Below are 21,321 nucleotides of genomic sequence, written 5' to 3'. Positions count from 1 at the left end.
TTGGTCCCTTCAAACATCTAATTTGACCTTTAAAGATGCTAGAGGAGATTGAAAATTACGAATTAAAAAAACATTTAGATTGTCAATAAATCATATCTGCTGAGGTCCATCCTGCCTTTAACACACCGACAAGTCTATTCCTTGAAGCTGACGTCACACAGCAAGGATAGATGGTCGGATGGATAGTGGTAGAAGGGGAGACGGTTTGGACCGATCTGCTCTTCGGTGGGAATGTCTAGCAGGCTCTCCACATTCAGAGTCTCACGCGAGTACCAGATGTAGTCCACGGTGCTGCGGCACTCCCCCGTAGGGCGAATCTTCCATGTAGTGAAAGCTGGTTCCTCATTACCGTCGTCGCTCAGCAGCTTGTACGCTGAGGACAGGCCCAGGGGTGAAGCGCTGAAGCGCTGGTACACTTCTTCTGATGGTTTGGCGTTAAAATCTCCACACACAACAAGAGGGGTGCTGCCCGGTGGAATGCTAAACCTACCTGTGATGTTCCTGAGGCTCCGCAGGAGGTCGGCCCCCTGTGCGCTCCGCAGTCGCTCCCAACCGTGGCGTGCCTTCAGGTGGGTGACGGCCACACACAGGTGTCGGCCGGTCAGCCGGCAGGTCAGAGTCTGCACAATGGCGACCTGGTTAGTGGGTAGCATCATGGCCGACAGTCGCAGTCGAGCGGTCGACAGCAGCGAGAAGCGGGAACGTCGATAGAAGAGCGCACATCCGTCGGGCCCGTTGTTGTGTGCCACGTCTAAACAGGGAGACCAGGGTTTGGCCAAGAAGCTGCCTTCGTAACCCAGAGTCGCCAGGATGGGTCGGAAGGTGTCGTAGTAATGGTCCACCTCCTGGAGACAGACGATGTCCGGTCGGTGGGTCAGGATCTCTTCCAGGATTAGGTACTTTCTCTCCTGCCAGTTCAGAGCATCCAGGGGGCAGCAGACAAACCCATCCTTGCCTTCACCAAGAGCTGCACACAGAAGAAGAAACGTCTCAGATACACCAGTAACTGAACATTTACTCGCTCTCACCTTGAGCCAGGATGTTCCACTGCATGACCCGGATGACAAGGTTTTGTCGATGATGGCAGAGGTGAACCAGCTTTCTGTGGGGACGAGCAGGACGCTTCCGTAGAGCCTCCTCACATTCCTGCAGTAGCTGATGTGTGTCCTCCTGGATCTTGTCCAGGTTTTCCTCCGAACACTGGTCTGGTTCATCTATAGGGGTGCATTCGATGGTCTGGGCACATCTTCCGAATAACCTGCTGTTACCGCTGCCCATTTGGAAAACTAGAAAGAAAACACAAGAACATTGTCATGATCTTTGTTGGGCATTTTAATGTCTACAGCAGTTACTAGGACATTTAAAAAAATATATCAAAAATTAAAAACGATAGTTATTTTTCCATACCAGTGGTACACAACCTTTGAAGCACCTTGGACCACTTTAATATCTGCGTTGTATTCACTGACTGACCTTAGGATAAAAACATTTGAAATAAATCACATATTGTTTGTTTTTCACTCATTTTAACTAATTCACATGTTTTTTTAGTTAACTTGACTGAAACTAGTGTCTTGATGTGTCAAGAATCACAGGCTAATGTTACTTCAGAGAAAGAAAAAAAAATCCCCTCCAAACTAGGGCCGTGTATTGGCGAGAATCCGTTGATACGATACAAATCACTATACATGTGTGGCAATGCAATATATTGCAATATATTGCCATACTGTAGAAACAATGATATATTGTTTCTTTTAAAGAAAAAAACAGTTCTGGCTTTTACAACAAAGAAATTACCAAATATTTTCTCTTCTCAAATGTGAAAGTTCTTATATCTCAAAATATTAACACAATATGTAAACGTATATTTAAAAATGCACAATGAGGTGCATTAACAGTCTCAACCTGGAGCAACATGCAATACTCAGTATCTTTTAGTGTTAGTAATTTCCACGGATGAATTGACGAACGTTGCCAACTAGTGGCCAGAGGTTTAATTGCAGCACACAAATGTTAAGAAACGAATATGATCGTCTTTTATACAAACACTATTGAAATAAAAACCTTAAAATATTATTTCAAAGGTTAAAAATAAATTAAATTAACTATCCATACAGTGATGTTGAATATTAATCGGATATTTTAATGAGATATATGGGTATATTGATATTTTTCTTACACCTCTACTCAAAACATCTTTTAGAGAGTAATAATCTATAGAACAGCAATTATATAAATTGTTTTTTTTCGGCCCAGTTACAAATGCTTCTTGGGTCGGTACCAATCCCCAGACCATTGGCTTGTCTATACTATAAGTTTGTTACCAATGATAATAATGTATTTTATCAAGATCGTATGAATTGACTGATTTTTTATAAACAAATGAATATATAAAACAATAAAACTAATTTACATTAGATTGGAATTTTGTAAAATAACGTCAAAAATTCTGGTATGCACACTTGCAGCAGAATCACAAAGGAACACACACAATATAGCTGGAGACAGACAAGCATTGAGCAGATAACTTGATTAAGGATGTTCTGCACATTGTTACTCATGAAGCAACAAGAACGCTCCAGTGTGTTGTTCCACATGTTCCGCAGAAGGCTGTGGTTCATGAGAAAGTACGGCGATTTTCACAACACTCATTCCCTTGCTTCTTCTACTGAGCCACATCCATTATCCAATCATTCCTATACCTGCCCTACGCCACTCCCCTGTCACAGATCTTGGAGTTCTGCCGAAATGTAGGACCAACCTGTCAGTGACTAGAGTTTCTATCTGGAGGCATTTAAATAGTGGAGTAAACTGAACTGATGATAAGTGATGCCATGATCACCATTTCACTCTGTGCCACTGACTTTTATCCTTAAGCGTCAAATCTTTACGAGGACCAAAGGGGGAAATAATCCGTCCACACATCTTCCACCACCTACCCCAGATGGTGGTGGTTGCGTGTCGCTCAGAATTTACTATTTACAGTAACCTTTCCTGCCCCCCTGACAAAGCAGAGTCACATATTTTCTCCAACATGTCCCGGGTCTGCCCTGTGGTCTCCCCCAGTTGGACATACCAAACAAGGTATCAAAAAGGATACAATTTTGTTGCCTGTAGTTTCTAGCAAAGAACAAATTCCATCATCATAAATCATTAATATATCAAAACACAGAAATCACCACAAATTGAAACACATCATAAAAGACACACACCCACTTTGGTACCCCATATGTCCATAGCACCCCCACCTTTTGAATTGTCTATTATCTCCTTTGGTCATGGAAAGAATAACCACATACTTATTTAATTAGAAATTAAGCTTAAATATTGAAATCCTGTTAGAACACGCTTCATTGTTACTGTGTTAAAAATTTCAATATACGTATAGCTATAATGGTACATAGGTTCTTACCAGAAATCATAATTTAAAAACTTTCTCAAAGTTTTTGAGAAGACTTGACACCCTTGAAGCTAAGGTTAAGTACTGATGAAGAGCGACATAACTTTCTAAAAGGTTTGAAGAGTCAATAACAACAAAGCTAATGTTGGCCTATTTTAGGGTGCACAAAATGTACAGCTAAGTAAATAGAAAATGATCCTTCTGTTAAAATCAAATGTACAATTACAAGCCAAAAAACATCAGTTAAACAGACTCACAGGTTTTCACGTCCAATGTTGCTTGAGCGGCTCCTGGTCTTCTGTGCAGCACACAAATGTTAATGTGACTCACAATACAATCACTATTGTCAGTGGAAGATAGTGACACACACACACACACACACACACACACGCATACGCACTCAAACTAATCTCTATCTCCTACTCACACACAATTGGATGTGTGCAGTCTGGTCAGAATCTTACTGTTGTTTATCTGTACAGAACGATCACATGATTAGTTAATAAAATTAAATAAAATGAATCTCGAGTGAATTAAACAAATGAATTACTCAAATGTTAGTAAGAAAAGAAGCGTTATCTGCCGGTATCTGCAGCAAATAAAATATCTCCCGCAACTAAATTAAAATCGAAACCAGAAATACCAGTCCCATAATGCCAAATTGAAAAGTGAAGTAGAAATAAGTTATAATATACTGTAAATATGTTGCCACAATACAACTTTCACTGCTTTTTGTAGATTTTGCAGTTAACTCCTGACCAGGACCAGGTTAGGGAACACCTCAGTGTTCTCGCTAAAGAGCTGGAAGAGGTTTTTTGGGGGGGAACCTAATCCTCTAATCCAACTGCTACCCCCATGACCTGACCCTGGATGGACAGATTGATGACTAGATGGATGGATGGACTAATGGATGACGGACGGATGGATAGACACACCGATGGTTAAGCGCACGTATGGACTGAATGTATGGATATACAGACCATAGGACAGAAAGATGGGTGGATGAACAGAATGATGGAGGGATGGATGGATGGATGGATAGAATTATAGACGGATAAATGGAATGTTTATATATGTTTATAATGTGCATATAAAAGTCCATAGAGGATTTTATTTTCGATGAAAATTTGAATGTTGATTGTATCTCAAAATGATGTCTCAGACTCGTAACTGCAGAACGAGAGTTTATTATTCCTTTGTTCCAGTAAATGTCTGTCATTTCCTTCAGGCAGCTGAAAGTTGTATTGATCATTTCAGCAAGTGAGTGGCAGAACATGGAAAAAACTGTTGCCTCTTTTCTAAGGTGTACACTAACTAAATGTTATTAAACACCCCATGTTTTATTTCTTTGTTTATTGCATGACATTAGATTATTGATCTAATTCCTGAAGGAAAGATTAAAGTTTGTTTAGTGTCTTTACATTCAATAATTTCAATTATTCCAATGATATACATGTTTTTATTTATTTATATAATTAAAGAAGAATTATTGAAGGAACGAGTGACAATAATTTAATGCAAACGTATTGTTACTACGTCATACATACGCGGTGCATTACTCATCTAATGCTTGGGGCCGGCCATTGTTATTTCCCATGTCGTCAGCTCCATGAGTAGGGGGTCGATCCCTACACAAGCGTTGTGACGCACCTAATGCCAGTAGTTGTAAGTGTCTAGTGCTGTTAGTTAATTCAATATTGTGATGCCAATGATGTCACAAAAGTATACTTAGATACCCTAACAGAACTAATTTAATCATGTTTTGTTCGTATATTATTGAATCAAATGAACGATACTTTTATGCACTTACACTTCAGATGTATTTTTTGTTGAATCAGATTTCCACTGGAAGATATTCTAGTACATTTCCTGGTCTTTTAATAGTTTATCCAGACGTCACATTGTTATGTTGAACCCCTAAAGCAAGAGGGCGCCGGAGACTCCCCTGCTGCTGTTGGTAAACAGGTACGTCGTTCACATCTACGTTTGACAAACTGTGTCCACGATGAAACATTTCTGCTCGTCCTGACGGTGTTGTCGTCGTTCTCTTCTGTCACAGCGTATGACGGCTGCACACAGCATGTGTGACTCACAGGTAAACAGAACAGCTGGTGGTGATGATGTCACACGCAACATAGTTCAGTATAAATCCTATCCCTGCGAATACTAACATGAGAACTACATCGTAACGTGGAAAGATGCATAAAAGGCGAATGGAACTGGTAGAATTTTAAATGTTAAAATATCCATATTTAATTTTAATGCTTAGAATGATGCACTTTTCTTTTTTCACCTCAATGCTTATGCATAATGGTAGCATTATTTAAACTCATAATAAATAATAGTGAATATTTTATTTAAAGAGAATGAAAACTTGCAAGTCTATTTTTTTCCTGCTGGTATTTTCCATCATTCTGCTTTATTTATCGGGACCAATGTCAGCGTCCGGCACACAAGCGTCAGGACCTGTGACGAGTCAGAGCGCTGCCCTATTGGTGAGGAGGGAAGCACAGGGAGAGGAGTACCTGATGGGGATCAAGAGGATCAGAAGGCTCTACTGTAACGTCGGCATCGGCTTCCATATTCAAGTCTTACCGAATGGGAAAATCAGAGGAACACATGACGAAAACCCATACAGTAAGTTCACTTCTTTTATGTTTTCATTCGTTTTAGTTTGACAAAAGTAACATGTATTAATTGTTAATAGTAGATACTGAGACCCTTGATTCTTCCTTGTTAACAGACACATTTATATTTAGAATTAATGCAATATTATTAACTTAAAAGATTCAAAGGTTTTGTACTCATTGTAGTTTATTATTTAAAAACATGGCTATTTTAGTTGCCCCCTGAATAATGGTGGTGCTTTATTATTATTATTGAATACTATCATGAATCAATTCACTTATTGATAAAGAATGACAAACCCCTTCAATGCATGTCTCCTAAGATTTTTGCTTTCAAGTATTCGATCCAATGCAATGCAAGAAGAGTACTGACAGAGGGAGGGCTGTAAGGGAGCACATTTCATCTCATGGCCTCTCATTCTGGGCAACCCTAGCGTGGAAGAAAGTCGTAACCCACTAAAGATAATTATAACTAGAGCCTAAACTAAGTGTTGAAATGAGTCCAAAACTATTTTGTTTGTACTTTTGAGACTCAAGCAACAGTTCAGGATCTTTCCTGGTCAGACAGGTGACGTTCTATGTCTGAGAGTGTTGGTCTAGGAATCTGACAAAATCATTCAAATGTGTAGGTTTCTGTGTATGCATCTTTCATTCTTGTAAGTTAAGAACCTTTTTGTTTTTATTTTTCAGCACTTCTGGAAATTTCCCCGGTGGCCACAGGAGTGGTGACGCTGTACGGGGTCAGAAGCAGCTTGTTCGTAGCCATGACTGACCAGGGGAAACTTTATGGTTCAGTAAGTAACATCAAGTTAGATACGACCGTTAGACTGATATCTTTACACATTTATATTTTGATTTGAAAAGCTAAAATGCTTTAATATAAAAAATCATCACATTTATTTGACCAATAAATTACATTTATCAGATTTTCTCTTTTTTAAATGTATGTCCCATACATTTTTCATCTATCGCTATTTAATGCAATTGTAAATTAATTCTTGGATATTGTCCTTTGACACAAAAATGACATTTTCTTTTGGTCCCTCTACCACTCTCCCTCCAACCCCACTTGACAGGGCTTCTACAGTAATGACAGCAACTTCAAGGAAAGTCTCCTGGCAAACAACTACAACAGCTATGAATCGGCAACACATCCTGGTATGTACATTGGCCTGAGCAAGACTGGAAAGATCAAGAGAGGCAACCGGCTTAGAACCACCATGACAATGACACATTTTCTTCCTAGAATCTGAAGTTGTCAAGATTGAATGTTTTTGAGTTTATCATTGTATTGATTGTACATGTTGCACATCTTCATAAAGAAAATAAACTATGTATAATAACAAAATCTCTTTTGATTTGTGGTTCCTTCAGAATGTGATTTTTTTGTGTGTCAAGCTACTCCTAAACATGTTTAAATATAAATTATACAATGTTAACACAAAGTAAAATTGTCATAGAAGACACGTTGAAACTACATTGAACGCTTAATGTCGTTCATTAAAAATAGATATACATTTTAACCCTACCTATTTTTATCTGCTTCCCCCTATCTGGACCAGACAACCCCGCGATGGACCTGGTATTTATTGACATTGCAAACACTCACACCAGGTTACCCGGTTTGATCTAGGTCACAAGAAAACTTTTGCTCAAAATTTTACTTGGACACAAATAAATATTTATGATGCTATTTATGTTTCGATTGCTGACCCTCATACTTTCAAGTCAATGACCTTTGAATAAAACAGAACATATGTAGAAATATGTGTTCAACATTGTTTTCCGTTAGAAGTCACAGTTGTTTTTATTTAACTATCATTCTGTAAAAAAGTTCAATGGTCCTGATCAATAAAAAGGTTTCTAGGGTGGTACCAATGATGACGAGGTTCGTCTTTTTGATGACAACTGTGTACTTACAATGTATTTCAAACACGTACTTTAATGGTTGATTTAATAACGAGAGTAAAATTATTGCGCAAATCTGTGATGTATGACGTCACCAGGAGGCGGACGCACGGATAGATCACATGACCACTTGCTGCAGCAAGAGCTCTAAATTATTTTTGATATGAATGAACAGCTTCGAATATATTGCCACTTATATGTCGTCAGTATCAATACGACCTCTGTCGGTAGTGTTTTTTCGATTATTATTATTATGGAACACGAAGGGTTAACAGTCTCTGCTAGAAGTCTAATCTAAACGGAGCTCTCTGATTGGCTGTCCCGTTATTTCCTCGAAGTCATAGTTTCCCATCACGAGAGTCAACGGTTGAGTCATAAAAAGGGAAAAAGTATTCGAAATCTATGTACATCATTTTTAATGCATATACGGTACCATATATGTTATGGTATATGTAGACAAATACATAAAAACATGACTTAATTATATAACATGATTTCCACAAATGTGTTTATTTTTTGTTTATGTGGATTTGTCCTGATGCCAAATATCTGAAAGACACTTCGAGGAGTCCAGAATGAGGGCTACTATAGGCTGTGGCAAAACTTTAATAAATGGATCAACAAAATATAATTAATATTTACAGAATATAAGATAAAGGGAAAGAAGAGTGGCCGATGGAAAAAAAAAAATCGTTTAAATGTTCTTGTTGTCCCCTCATTTGACCCCTCAATGATTAGAGCCAGAAATGCATTGATTTTGAGGGTCTGTTGTATTTTAAGATTTGTTTTTGAGTCAATATTGTAAAAAAAAAAAGTGTAATTTACAGAACCTTTTTTTTTTTGTCTTGTGCAGTTTCGACAAATATTTTGAGCATTTAAGTGCCATTTTTATCATCGAGTTTTTAATAACAATGTTATTGTTACATTAAATTCATAAAACAGGTGAACCTCAATAGTCTCTAAAAGGTTTTCACATCTTGACCTCAGTTATGTCATGGAATGTCTTGCTTGTTCTCTTTTTAAAAAATGAAATAAGATTGTGTATTAAATTGGATTTAATGACTTAGTTAATGTTAATGTTAACCACTCGAGCACCTGAACACCTGACTGCTTGATCAATGTCACCTGGGTAAGAGATAAACAATCATAAGGCTATACATAGTAAGACAGCACTTTGTAAACCACAATACTAGAAGATGGACAGCTAAAATGACCATTTCAAAAATGGGAAAATAATTAAAAAAAACATAATTGAGTTTCTGACAAAGGGCTTCAGAACTGGAGATGTGTTTGTAAGATAAACCATGGCAGAATTAATTGATAATTACTTTAACATAACATCCTAGTTTTATTTATATACAGGGTCATAACATCCTAGTTTTATTTATATACAGGGTCAGAAAAACAAACGTTTCAATTCAATTTAATTCATGATGCAATTTTTACAGGGTTCAGAAACTCCTCGCTGCAGGGTTTCGAGTAAGAATGTGATCTGTGGAAACTATCATTAAACTTCTGATGTAGAAAACAGATAGAGCTAATGCGCCCACCACCGTCTGTTTATCTGTGTTTTTGTGTGTGTCTGTGAGTGTGCGCATGCGTCAGTCTTATCATTTCAGAGATGGGTCTAGAGAGGATATTAAGTCCCAGCCAAGCTGCGAGAAATGGGAAAATTTGAAGAAGAGATCCAGGGTAAACCGTGTTGGTGAAAGAATTTATCACATGATGGATGTTTCCCAAAAGTTACCAAAGTCTCCTCTATCTATGTCCTTTTGAAGATCAGAAAGAAAGTATCACTTTTGAGCATCTTATTATGATGTCATTGATCTCCTATAGGATCTAATATTGCAGAGAATTATGCGGGGACGGAGGGTTTGCAGGTGACTGCAGCAACATGGCCATTTTTTGAGGCCATGCATGAGGCTGCTGCAGCAACATACTGGTCTTCCTGAGGGAGGACACTGCCAGACGAGTTGCTAGAGAAGCGAGGAGCCAGCAGCAGCTGGACAGGCTGCTGGACATTTTTGAAAAACCAGTGAAAAAACCCAGCCTTTAAGTTACTTGTAATAGATGTGAGTGGTGGTTTTCTTATTTTTTCTATTACATTTTACTGTTTGATGCACGAAACAACAACAAAAATGTAATGAATGAGTATTTAAGATGCACAGTCAACAAGCTGCTGTGAAGAGAAACTCAGAGGCTAAACATGACTGTTGATGTGATTGTGTGACCCTGGTCTGGAAAAGCGCTATATAAATACACATTTCTTACTTACTTACACTATCACAGTTAGATAATAAAATACGTTTTAAGTCCATTCTAGGTTCACCTTTATGACCTTAACTATATGTTTTCTTGCTTACCTGCTTACAAACAAACAGTACTTGGGAGGGAGATTATCATCTTAAGGGCAGCAAATGGCTCCCGGGGCTGCAAGTTGGAGACCCATGCTCCACGTGGACAAGGTGACAACATAGCTCAATGTAAGCTAACTAGTGTTATAGTGTTAGCTCCAAAACCTCACATCTGCGAACATTTAAGTTTGAAAACAGTCTGAAAACTTTCCATCAGTTATCATCTGTAAAATAAATAATTAAGTAATCAGCACATAATGCTGAAATTGTAGTTCTCTAGTTTAGCCACTGGATGGAGACACATTCCAATTGAACCATTATGCCGTCTTACATATGTTTTACATTATTGCAAAAATTGCTAAATGAACAATTCATTATTTTCATTTTAATTGTTATTATCGGTGTTGTTGTTTTATTGCTTATTTCAATTAATTGATAAAAAAAAAATATATGTAATTTAATTGAGTTTCAAAGATGAAAACAGTAGAGAAACAGATTCACTCAATTTGAAATGTATAAAAATTGGGTTAGCTGATGTAGAATACGTCTAGCTATGCAATTTTAAGTATCTCAAGTGAAAATAAGAGAGGACGCAGGGTCTGGAGCCAGCAGAAAATGAAGTTAGTGTGACTCTGATTATTCAAACTTGATTTGAGGAATTGGACAAATAAGTATCTATTTGAGGCATTACATTGTAAAACATATACAGATGTTAAAATATATATTTAAAAATGTGTTAGAAAAAATAAATAATTATTATTATGACTTTTGTTGTTGTGGTTTTTATTGGCTATTTCGAATTCATCATTTAAAAATAATAATCAATGGCACATGTTTCCAAGAAACAAAAGTATAATATCTAATCCTGATCTCAGATAACCACACAAGCATTAGAAATGTTTAATTATAAATAATGCTTTTGGAAGTAGAGCAAAAATCTCCTGTTGTATCCTAAACCATTCATTTATATTTAAAAAAAAAAGTAAGTACAGAGAAAACAAGCATAACAAAGTTTCTTACAGGTCAATAAAAACACCACTGCTAAGAGGAAGAAAACAACATTCGTGTGTGTGCTGTTTCACAACTAGCTATTGTCCACTGCACAACATTTATAATCCATCTGGTTATCTCTTGTCGTTTCGCTGCCGTCACTTTTAGAATTGATTAAAGAAAGGGGAGAAGCAGACACACGCGCAGATGACTGCAGGCGACTTCACCTCCAACAAAGAGCTCAGGGGAAGGCAGCGTGTCGGCACACAAGTGTCTTTGTCTCCATGTCCCTGCATGTTGGGGCCACTGAAACGACATCAGGACCGGGGTTAAGGGGTCACCTGAGGCCCGTGCCCCACACTAAACAAATCTGTGGGGGTTAGTTTTGGAGTGGAGGTGGGGTGGAGATGGCTTATTACCATCGGCTCCCGGCCGGCCGGCTCGAACAATGAGCGGCCAGCATCTGTACGTGCTGACACATTGACACTTATCCTCCATTGGGAGGGAGACATTTCTGGGTGGGGGTGGACATCTGTAGATATGCATCAGCATGTTTCGCCGCCTGTCCTTGTTGCCAGATTAATCAGGTTTCTCCCAAATTAGGCTTATTTGGCGGAAGTTGGTCTGTAATAAAAAAAATGCTGGTTGATAAAATTTGGACTTCTTTTCACATTCGTTTGTGTTTATGAAATCATTGAGACGAATAGATGAGAATACTAGCTGTTATTATTGTGTATTATTCTTAAATGGTCTGTCCCATACATCACTGGTTAATAAAAAAAATGTGATTCTGGCTCGTTATGATTCAGTTGGGTGTTTTTTTGTGTTGTATTTGGGATGAAAACGGCCAGTCAAGTCTAGCAAAGCAGGTGCAGGCGCTGATCTCTTGCATCTCATTTATGCTGTTTGCTCATTATAATACTGAAGTTTAACATTGATGAACATTTAGCAACGTTAGCATGCATATAATAGTTTCACAATATGATGTTTCAGAACTATTTTAGAAAAAATATTTTTTTAAATCCTCAACATTTCCACGTTATTATCCTCTTTCATTGTCTTCAGACAGCAGTTTCACAGGCAGGCAGATCTGCATGAAGAGGCTGCTAATGAATTCCAATGAAGCAAATGAGGTCACTGTGTTGTTTTGCCACTTTTAGGACGTCAAACTTTTCTTACCAAAGAATTGGCAACACTGAAGCTAAAACATCTGTGTTACAATTTATTTAGACAAAGCCTTTGGGTTCTTCACGACTTGTCATCCACAATCAGCAAATGTCTACAAATAAAGTCCTTTTTAATTGATATAATATACGATTTTAGATTCTGGAAAATGATATCCCAAAAAATATTGTCCTTTTTCCCAAGATATTTTCATTACGTTATATATTTACTAATGTGTTTATTTAGATATTGCTTTATTATTGAGTTGCCTTGTTAATAAATACATTTTATTATCATTTTCGTTTGGTATTTATGAGTATTTTATTCAACATCAATGGAATGAATTTTATGTTGATGCTGATGATGAGAAGATCAACCTCACACAGAAAGAACACACTCAAGTTAAAACATCTGAATGGATAACTATGTACAAGACGGATCAATTCTGAGTGAAAGTAGAAGAGGAAGCAGAGTCTGCTGAGAGTAGAAAATGAAAGAAGTATGACCCTGATTATATAAACTTGATTTGAGGAATTATACAACTATGCATGTAACAAGCATGGTTTTGTTGACGTTTTCTTTCTTTAAATGATGTGGAAACACTAACAAATTTGAAAAAATATCTTTACGGTTATGTTTAAACGTACATAAATGTTATTAGTGTTGTTGTTATTTGGCTATATAAGTTAATTACATTTTTCAAAAGGTTTTGCATTTCCTGGAAGAATTCATGATTTTGATGTTTTAAGGGATAGTTTTTTTTAAGAAAAACACATGTTTATGTGAAAAAAATCATTTAAAAACAGACGGTGGAACGTGAAAACAATGCAGATTTGTTATAAACAATCAATCAAACAGGTATTTAAAACAGATGGTCGTAATGGTTCAAAAGTATGTGTAAGAAAAGGAGATTAAACCTCATTTGTGTCTGCAACAATAACACTAAGAATAAACATTCTTACACTTTTAAATTCTCTGATCCAAACCCCACAAAATGACAGAGATGACCTACTTATACCAGCAATGTTGCTGCAGTATAAAGAGGACTGATGAGTAACTTGGCTCTTGTGGATGAAGCTCTCTCCAGTTGTTTTTACCTCACCAGACCTCTCTGAGCACGAGCTTCGTTGTAGACGTATTGATCGAACCACAGAGTGATAGTTGTTTTTGTGCATCTCTTGAAGAGTGTATGAACGTTCAAAAAAACGTAAGTAGAAAGTGGGTCACAATATTGATATTTCTTATTTCGTGCACGAGATGATTTATTTTTCTTCTTTGGTCAATATATAGTGTTTCTCGTGGCTCCTGTTACTAGTTAAGGGACCACCTAGACTAGGAGCTATTCTAAAACTCCACCGGGATCACCGTTTAGTGGAACCTTATGCCGGTTCTGAGTCCGAAAAAATGGAGAGGAAGAACAAACTCCACCCCGATCCAGACAAAGAAATGTGAAGCTTTAGCTCGGTCCAATGACACATGAGTCACTGCCTCTAAGCGCTGCAATGTAACCTGGGTAAATGCTAGCAATGTATATACAAGTCATTTTTACTGTATGATTAAGACAAAGTGTGAATCTCTGCCTGAGCACAGACGACTTCAGCCATTCCAGGACCCAGACCCGAGACTTCTCCGATAAATGCCTGCAAAATTAGTAACACATGTCACTGGAGCGAGAGTCCACCCCCACACTGAAGCCAGAAGAAAGGGAGTGAAAAAAAGGCCTCACATCTGCCAAGACACAGGAAAACAGAAGGGGGGGTGGATCACCCCGGGTAAATCTCCCCTCTAATGAAAAAGCACAAAATATGTCACTCATTGGCCGGAGTGTGCTGAGCGTTGCAGGGAAAGCTTTTGTTTGCTCTGTTGTTCGAGTGACACACTAAAGACAATCCCTGAGCTTTTGTGAGGATCTGCTCACACACACGTCGTCCACATGCAGCCAATACCTCCGTTTAGCCCAGTTAACGTCTTTTGTCTCCTCGTACATGCGGCCGAGTAATTCTAATTATTCAAGAGTAATGTCACTTCCTCGCTGGTAGGCTCAACTCCTCAGTCTTTTTAGACCACTATGACAAGTTATTCATATCACACAGCAGGAGATTTAACGAAAGGAATCTGGGTTCAGATGCATTTCTTGCATTTTCTTGTAGCTTTTTCTGCTGATTCAGAGCCAAAGATTCAACGTGAGGTGAATAATACAAATCAATGTGTGCTTTTTCCACAGCCACAATCTTTCCTCAGCCCCTAAAGGGACATAGAAGAATGAAGAAACACTGAATGTTTCTTTTTCACACTTTTTATACAGATTTTAATGAGATTTCCTTCCGGTTTTATTAGTTGACTGTTCAGTAATGGAGCGATTAATTTACTTTAAATTCAAGCTTGGCTTCAACTACAAAGAAATTTGATTGGTTCCTAATATATTAAATTAAATCAGTTAAAATATATAATTATTACATTATTGGAAGTGAGAGAGACACCTGAATCATAGCTGACTTGACCCTTCATTTGTGATATTTCCTCCCCGGGAATTGCTTTTCAGAACAAGAGGTGTTGCAAGTTGTCCTCCATCATCTAGGGAGACTATCAGCAGCAAAAAATGACAATATTTCGAGAAGTAAACTTCTCAAAATCTGTCTTTAACTTCTCACAATCGTTTTTAACTTCTCAAAATCTGTCTTTAACTTCTCACAATCGTTTTTAACTTCTCAAAAATCTTTTTTAACTTCTCAGAATCTTTTTTAACTTCTCAAAATCTTTTTTAACTTCTCAAAAATCTTTTTAACTTCTCAAAATCTTTTTTAACATCTTAAAAAATCTTTTTTTAACTTCTCAGAATCTTTTTTAACTTCTCAAAATATTTTTTAACTTCTGGAGGTCTTTGTTTAACTATCTTTTTCACTTCTCCTTAAGATCTTGTTTACTTTTCGAGATCTTTGTTAATTTCTCCAGATGTTGTTTAACTTCTTCAGATCTTTTTTAACTTCTCCAGATCTTTGTTAACTTCTCCAGATGTTGTTTAACTTCTCTAGATCTTTGTTAACTTCTCCAGATGTTGTTTAACTTCTCCAGATCTTTGTTAACTTCTCCAGATGTTGTTTAACTTCTCCAGATCTTTGTTAACTTCTCCATATGTTGTTTAACTTCTCCAGATCTTTGTTAACTTCTCCAGATGTTGTTTAACTTCTCTAGATCTTTGTTAACTTCTCCAGATGTTGTTTAACTTCTCAAGATCTTTGTTAACTTCTCCATATGTTGTTTAACTTCTCCAGATCTTTGTTAACTTCTCCAGAAGTTGTTTAACTTCTCCAGATCTTTGTTAACTTCTCCAGATGTTGTTTAACTTCTCAAGATCTTTGTTAACTTCTCCATATGTTGTTTAACCTCTCCATATCTTTTTTAACTCCTCCAGATGTTGTTTAACTTCTCCAGATCGTTGTTAACTTCTGCAGATGTTGTTTAACTTCTCCAGATCTTTGTTAACTTCTCCATATGTTGTTTAACTTCTCCAGATCTTTGTTAACTTCTCCAGATGTTGTTTAACTTCTCCAGATCTTTGTTAACTTCTCCAGATCTTTGTTAACTTCTCAATATCTTTGTTAACTTCTCCAAATCTTTTTAACTTCTCCAGATGTTGTTTAACTTCTCCAGATCTTTTTAACTTCTCCAGACCTTTTTTTTTTTTACTCCTCCAGATTTCATTCAACTTCTCCAGATATTTGTTAACTTCTCCAGATCTTGTTTATTTTCTCCAGATCTTGTTTAACTTCTCCAGATCTTTTTTTCTTCTTCCACGTCCCATAAGTGGCTCTTAAGGAAACTCTGATGGCTAAGGAATGATTCATGTTATGATTATACATCTCTTTTTTAAAATAAAACTTGCGAGAGCGTTACTTTATGTTTGCACCATAGAATTGAGGTCGTGTTTGGAGAAGAAAGAAGTGTTTTGTTTGTTAGAAAGAGTGATGTGTGGAGACTAGAGGAGGAATCTGACATGCAAACACTTCTGCAATGTGAGAAGGTCGGTGCAGATTTTTCATTTTTTGTTTGGGTAAGAAAAGAGGGTGTTGGGCAAGACAGTCTATTGTACATTAGGAAAAACAAGTGATCAGGTGTCAGGCCGACATATGCCAGACGTGTGTCAGGAGGGCGGGTCTTTCACTGTATGCTTTTCAATACATGGATGATGGAAAGATGCCTCTGATCCTCCGTGATAGGTATGAAACTTAAGACTATTTCAACGGAGCCTGGCGGCTCAATGAATGATTGAGCAGCACAAACGTTGAATAGAGACTTGAAGGATGAAGAAGTGATATTTGTCAGCTTTGTCACAAACCAGCAGCTTTTCTGTCTCTTTTTCTTTCATGTGTCTCATTCAATAACAGTCCTGTTTGTGTGTGTGTGTGTGTGTGTGTGTGTGTGTGTGTTTAGATTTGTGTGTTTGTATACACATGTGTCTATTTGTGTGTGGTTTGTGTGGACATGAGCTATGTTTGTGTCTATAGTTGCATGTGAGTTTGTATATATGTGTGTGTCTGTGTTTATGTGTGTGAGTCTGTGTAGTGTCTCTGTGTATTTGTCTCCCTGTGTGTTTTTGTCCGTGTTATTGTCTTTCTTCTTCTACATTTGTATCCCTTTCAGATTTAATGCAGCCTGTATACTTCAATTTTAATTGGAATGAAATGAAACGTAAATGTAACGAACACTTTTGTCAAATTAAAACAGTGATGATAATTCCTCAATACTGACAACAGTATTCCCATCTGTCTGTGAATAAGTGGTCTTGGGTTTGAATGGTTAAGGATAACCCATGTGTAATCTCAGGGTCAAGATGACACAAAGGCCAGAAAACAAAAGTGCTTGAGGTATCCCATGTGGTTTCTGTGGGTGAAGGTGAACAACCTCCCAGGCCTTTAGTTCACCCAAACACAAGGCTCAAGTTCTGAATGATATAACTCTTTATGACTTTACTGTTTACATTTGGTCAAAGGTTTTTTCTGCATTTTATCGTTTTGTTTGTGGCTCTTATTGGAAAAAGTTTGGACATCCCTGGATTAATTCATATACTGTATATAATGCATAATGTATATCACAAATGTCTAAGAAATACACAAAATTGAAGAAGATGCAACAATTTATTTAGATGAAAATCTGTTTTTAGATTGTGAAAAACATTCTATTTGTAATAGGAATGCACAAATTCAAACAACTGCAGAATTAGCACACACAGTTTTTGCTATACTATTCTTTATTTCAGCCTGCAGAGAAAATATTGATATATTTTTTTCAGTAGGTCCGAAAGTGTCAAAAATTGCACCTAGTGTTTTAAATTGATTTTTTATTCTGCATTCTTTAAATTACAATAAGGTTGGTGAGTGTGTGTTTGGACTTAGATCAGCAGTATCAGTGTGCATTGTTCAGTTTGTTGTTTGTTGAAATGTCCAATAAAAGTAATTACGAATGCACAACAGAGATTCACAATATTTATTTTGCTGTTATAGCTAGCTCCAAATAATAACTAACATCAGAAAATAGCTAAAAGCTAGCTAATAATTAACAGAAGCTAATAGCGAATAGCAGCTAAAAGCAAGCAGCATTTAACAGTTAGCAGCAGAAAATAGCTAAAAAGCAGCTAATAGCAAGCAGCAGTTAATAGTTAGCACCAATAAATAGCTAAAAAGCAGCTAGTAGCTAACGGAAGCTAAAAGCTAATATCAGCTAATAACTTACAGCAGCTAATAGCAAGCAGCAGTTAATAGTTAGCAGCAATAAATAGCTAAAAAGCAGCTAGTAGCTAACAGAAGCTAATAGCTAAGATCAGCTAATAGCTAACATCATAATGGCTAGCAAAAAATTGAGCTCCAGAAATTGTTTATGTATTTATGTGTCTTATTTTACACACGCTTTTCACTTCCAAAACATAATTAATAATGATAATAATGAAATTAACCTGTGATGGTTCATCATATATTTATATTGACCAGGATATTTTGTTAGAATTTAACTTTCTGAAATTACCTTTTTTAAATCAAATACTTTTTTAATAAGTAAGCATCAATTTACTGTGATAATTACCATGCTTAGATATAATAACCACATCATTGTGATCAACAGGATTTAACAGCTTGAGTCCAGGTATACAGACAGTTTATTTTAAGACTAGACTAGTTTATTAAATATTTATTTCATTTAATGTTTGTTTATTTTATTATTCCTGTATTACACTTTTTAAAATTAAGACACAATTGCAACGTTATATGTAAAAAGAAAAATGAGAATAAATCAGTGTTCATGAGCTGCTTGCTTGATATCATTGATGACTACGACTAGCATGTAGTAAATACATTCACATATCAGTATTTCATAAACCAGAGTCATTATTTGACCTTCCCACGGCAGAGATCTGCTGCCTCGCTCAAGCGGCGACAGCATGACGATGGGGTGGCATGGCAGCTGTTCGCGTGCCTATACAATCCAGGGACCCCGCTCGGCTCCGTCCCCCCACCACACCCAGTCTCCCGGCCCAGACACTCGATATCCTTCAACACAATCCACCTTCATGCGGACGGCAAGGAAAAAAAAACTTTTGGTCTTGATAAGTTTTTATTTTTCACATCAATTGATCTAACAGTAGGTTGATTTTTTTTAAAAGGTGGATTTCCGAACTGAGATTTTAACAAGGTTAACAAAGAAGGCAGGACCCCCCAGCATCCACCCTTATCGCCCTGGAGCGCCTTTACTCTCCCTCGGGAGTGGGGGTAGGGTAGAAAAACTCCCACCTCCTGCTATGTCCCCTTTGTCAGGACGCACCCCTCCTTCATTTCAATGACAAAAGTTGCAGATCCCCCCCCCACTGCCCTCTTGGAACTGCGCCCTGCAATTTTATGGTTCCCCAGGGCAGGCGCCGGACATCATCCTCATCAGCCCCCAACTCATCCACAACTAAGCTGATCAGATGAGTGGACAGCAGTGATGTAGCAGCATAGACCTGCTGTCTGTGTCATTAACACGTGATGGAGGGACAACAATATTCATTTTTTTTTTATCATAGATATAACTCAACTTCATTCAGTTCATTCAGTGTTTTATGAGATTTAAGGTGTCAGAATAAAGTCTTTAGAAAATGGCGCTCAGGTGAGATGGAGGTCCAGGTAGTGACGTAGTGATTTGAACATGTGGTACAGAAAAGGCAGAGACATGTGACTTATAATCGTAGGATGTTTGACGGTGCACGGATGAAGGACAGACGGAGCAGCTTGCACAAAACCACCAGATGATTGTTAGCAGGTGTGGAGATGAGCATGACCTTTGGGGGGGGGGTGGAGTCAATAAGGTCCACATGGGGACGAGTCGCCCATATCTGTGTTGAATAAACCTTATGTTCATTACAATTTCACTCTTTGAAAAAGCTACTTTTTTGGTATCCTACAATAGAACCTCTCGGTTTCAATTATGTATGTTTGTATGTTATTTAATGTTAATTGTTTTTGTATTAGTTGAGGATTAAAATGTAATTAAAATAAAAAGTATGTCCTAATTAGTTTTACTACACTCAACTTATGTAATAAAATATTTTCAAATACTTGACATGGTCAATTTAATTAAACTTGCGTTTTCCAGGGTATAATGACATCGCTTCAGAACCAAAATATGCCAAACTACAACATAGTTTTCATTCTGCAGCAGCTTTTTAGTTAATTTTTTTTGTTTTTCCAAAAATCTAACATAATGCATGTGATATAAAACACAGGTCTGGCTCTGCTCGGGGTCTTTGCCAGTTAAAAGGACGTTTTTCTTCGCCACTGTCGCTCACTGTGATTTGCTAAGACCTGTTTTCTTTTTCCTTATAAAGTGTTTTTTAAACTGTAGCGTCTTGAGATAATGTGTTATGATTCCCCTTTGAAATAAAGTCCATTTAAAGTTTAGACATCATCAAGTTTATTCTTACATCAATCCTCTATTTTGGATTTAGCCTTCCATGGCTGGAGGTCAAAACACATTTAGAGTATTGTTTGTATCACACACACACACACAATAAATACTCTTAAGTCCACATCTGTGTCTAGTTTCTTAGTTTGGAAACATTCCTCTTTAAATTTCTAATATGTGTCTGGTTGCAAAAGAAGCGATTGAAGTCGAACAAAAATAAAAAAACATAACAAAAAAAAATCTAGACAAAGAGAAATTGAAATTCATGTGCTCAGTGCAGACATCTCGTTAAGACTCTCTGCACACAACAGCCAGACATCCATGTGTTTGCTCTGAGGCAGATGGTGGAGTGGAGAGTCAGTTCCCTTGGGTCACTCGGAGGAATTCCAAATGCTGATCCAGCACAGTCGAACCTCCTTTTCTGCGACACAGGCCAACGATGGCGTGTGTGGAGCTCGGATCCAGTTTGTAAAAACTGGGGGAGCTTTGAGCAACTTAAATTGGGTGAATGGTCAGGGGAGATCCCTGCAACGGAAAATGTGGTGAAGTTTGATGATTAAACAGTTTGAAAAGAGAAAAAAATGCAGAGAGAAGCAGTTGATTTTCTTCTGAGGGACATGATGATAAAAAAAATGTGAGCGTTATAGCTGTGTAGAAACTTTTCAGGAAACCACCAAATCTCAATCTGGTTGGCATTAGTACAAATAGGTCATATATTTCTATTGTTTTTTATGTATAACAAAAGGGTTCAGAGTTGGCACACGTTGGGTTTTGTGCGCCTGTCGGGGTCAGACGTGTGTCTGGAAAAGTAGCGCTGAATAAATCCTTCTCAAGGCGATTGTTTGTGGCACACTTTAACTCCTCCAATGGACGACATATATCTCCATGCGATGGGGGTGATATGGGGGAGGAATAAGGGAGCTGCAAGGACTGAGAAAGGGGTGTGTTT

General features: G+C 37.4%; 2 protein-coding genes across 2 annotated transcripts; one reads left to right on the top strand and one right to left on the bottom strand.

Annotated features, from left to right (window-relative positions):
* Positions 1-134: 134 nt before the first annotated feature.
* On the bottom strand, positions 135-3,701 carry LOC148071555 (nocturnin-like). Its single transcript, XM_087799885.1, has 3 exons — positions 3,658-3,701; positions 1,029-1,286; positions 135-967 (listed from the first exon to the last, which is right to left on the bottom strand). Exons 2-3 carry the CDS (start codon positions 1,276-1,278, stop codon positions 135-137), a joined length of 1,083 nt encoding a protein of 360 aa, XP_087656011.1. The 5' UTR covers positions 1,279-1,286; positions 3,658-3,701.
* A 2,134-nt stretch (positions 3,702-5,835) lies between these two features.
* Positions 5,836-7,280, top strand: LOC148071554 (fibroblast growth factor 4B-like). The gene is made up of 3 exons (XM_087799735.1): positions 5,836-6,037; positions 6,718-6,821; positions 7,104-7,280. Exons 1-3 carry the CDS (start codon positions 5,836-5,838, stop codon positions 7,278-7,280), a joined length of 483 nt encoding a protein of 160 aa, XP_087655861.1.
* The last annotated feature ends 14,041 nt before the right edge of the window (positions 7,281-21,321 follow it).

This window comes from Callionymus lyra, chromosome 9 (assembly GCF_982586985.1).
Source record: "Callionymus lyra chromosome 9, fCalLyr1.hap1.1, whole genome shotgun sequence".
NCBI classification, from domain to species: domain Eukaryota; kingdom Metazoa; phylum Chordata; class Actinopteri; order Syngnathiformes; family Callionymidae; genus Callionymus; species Callionymus lyra.
Note: the sequence above shows the minus strand (reverse complement) of the source record. Positions and strands in the feature narration are given on the sequence as shown.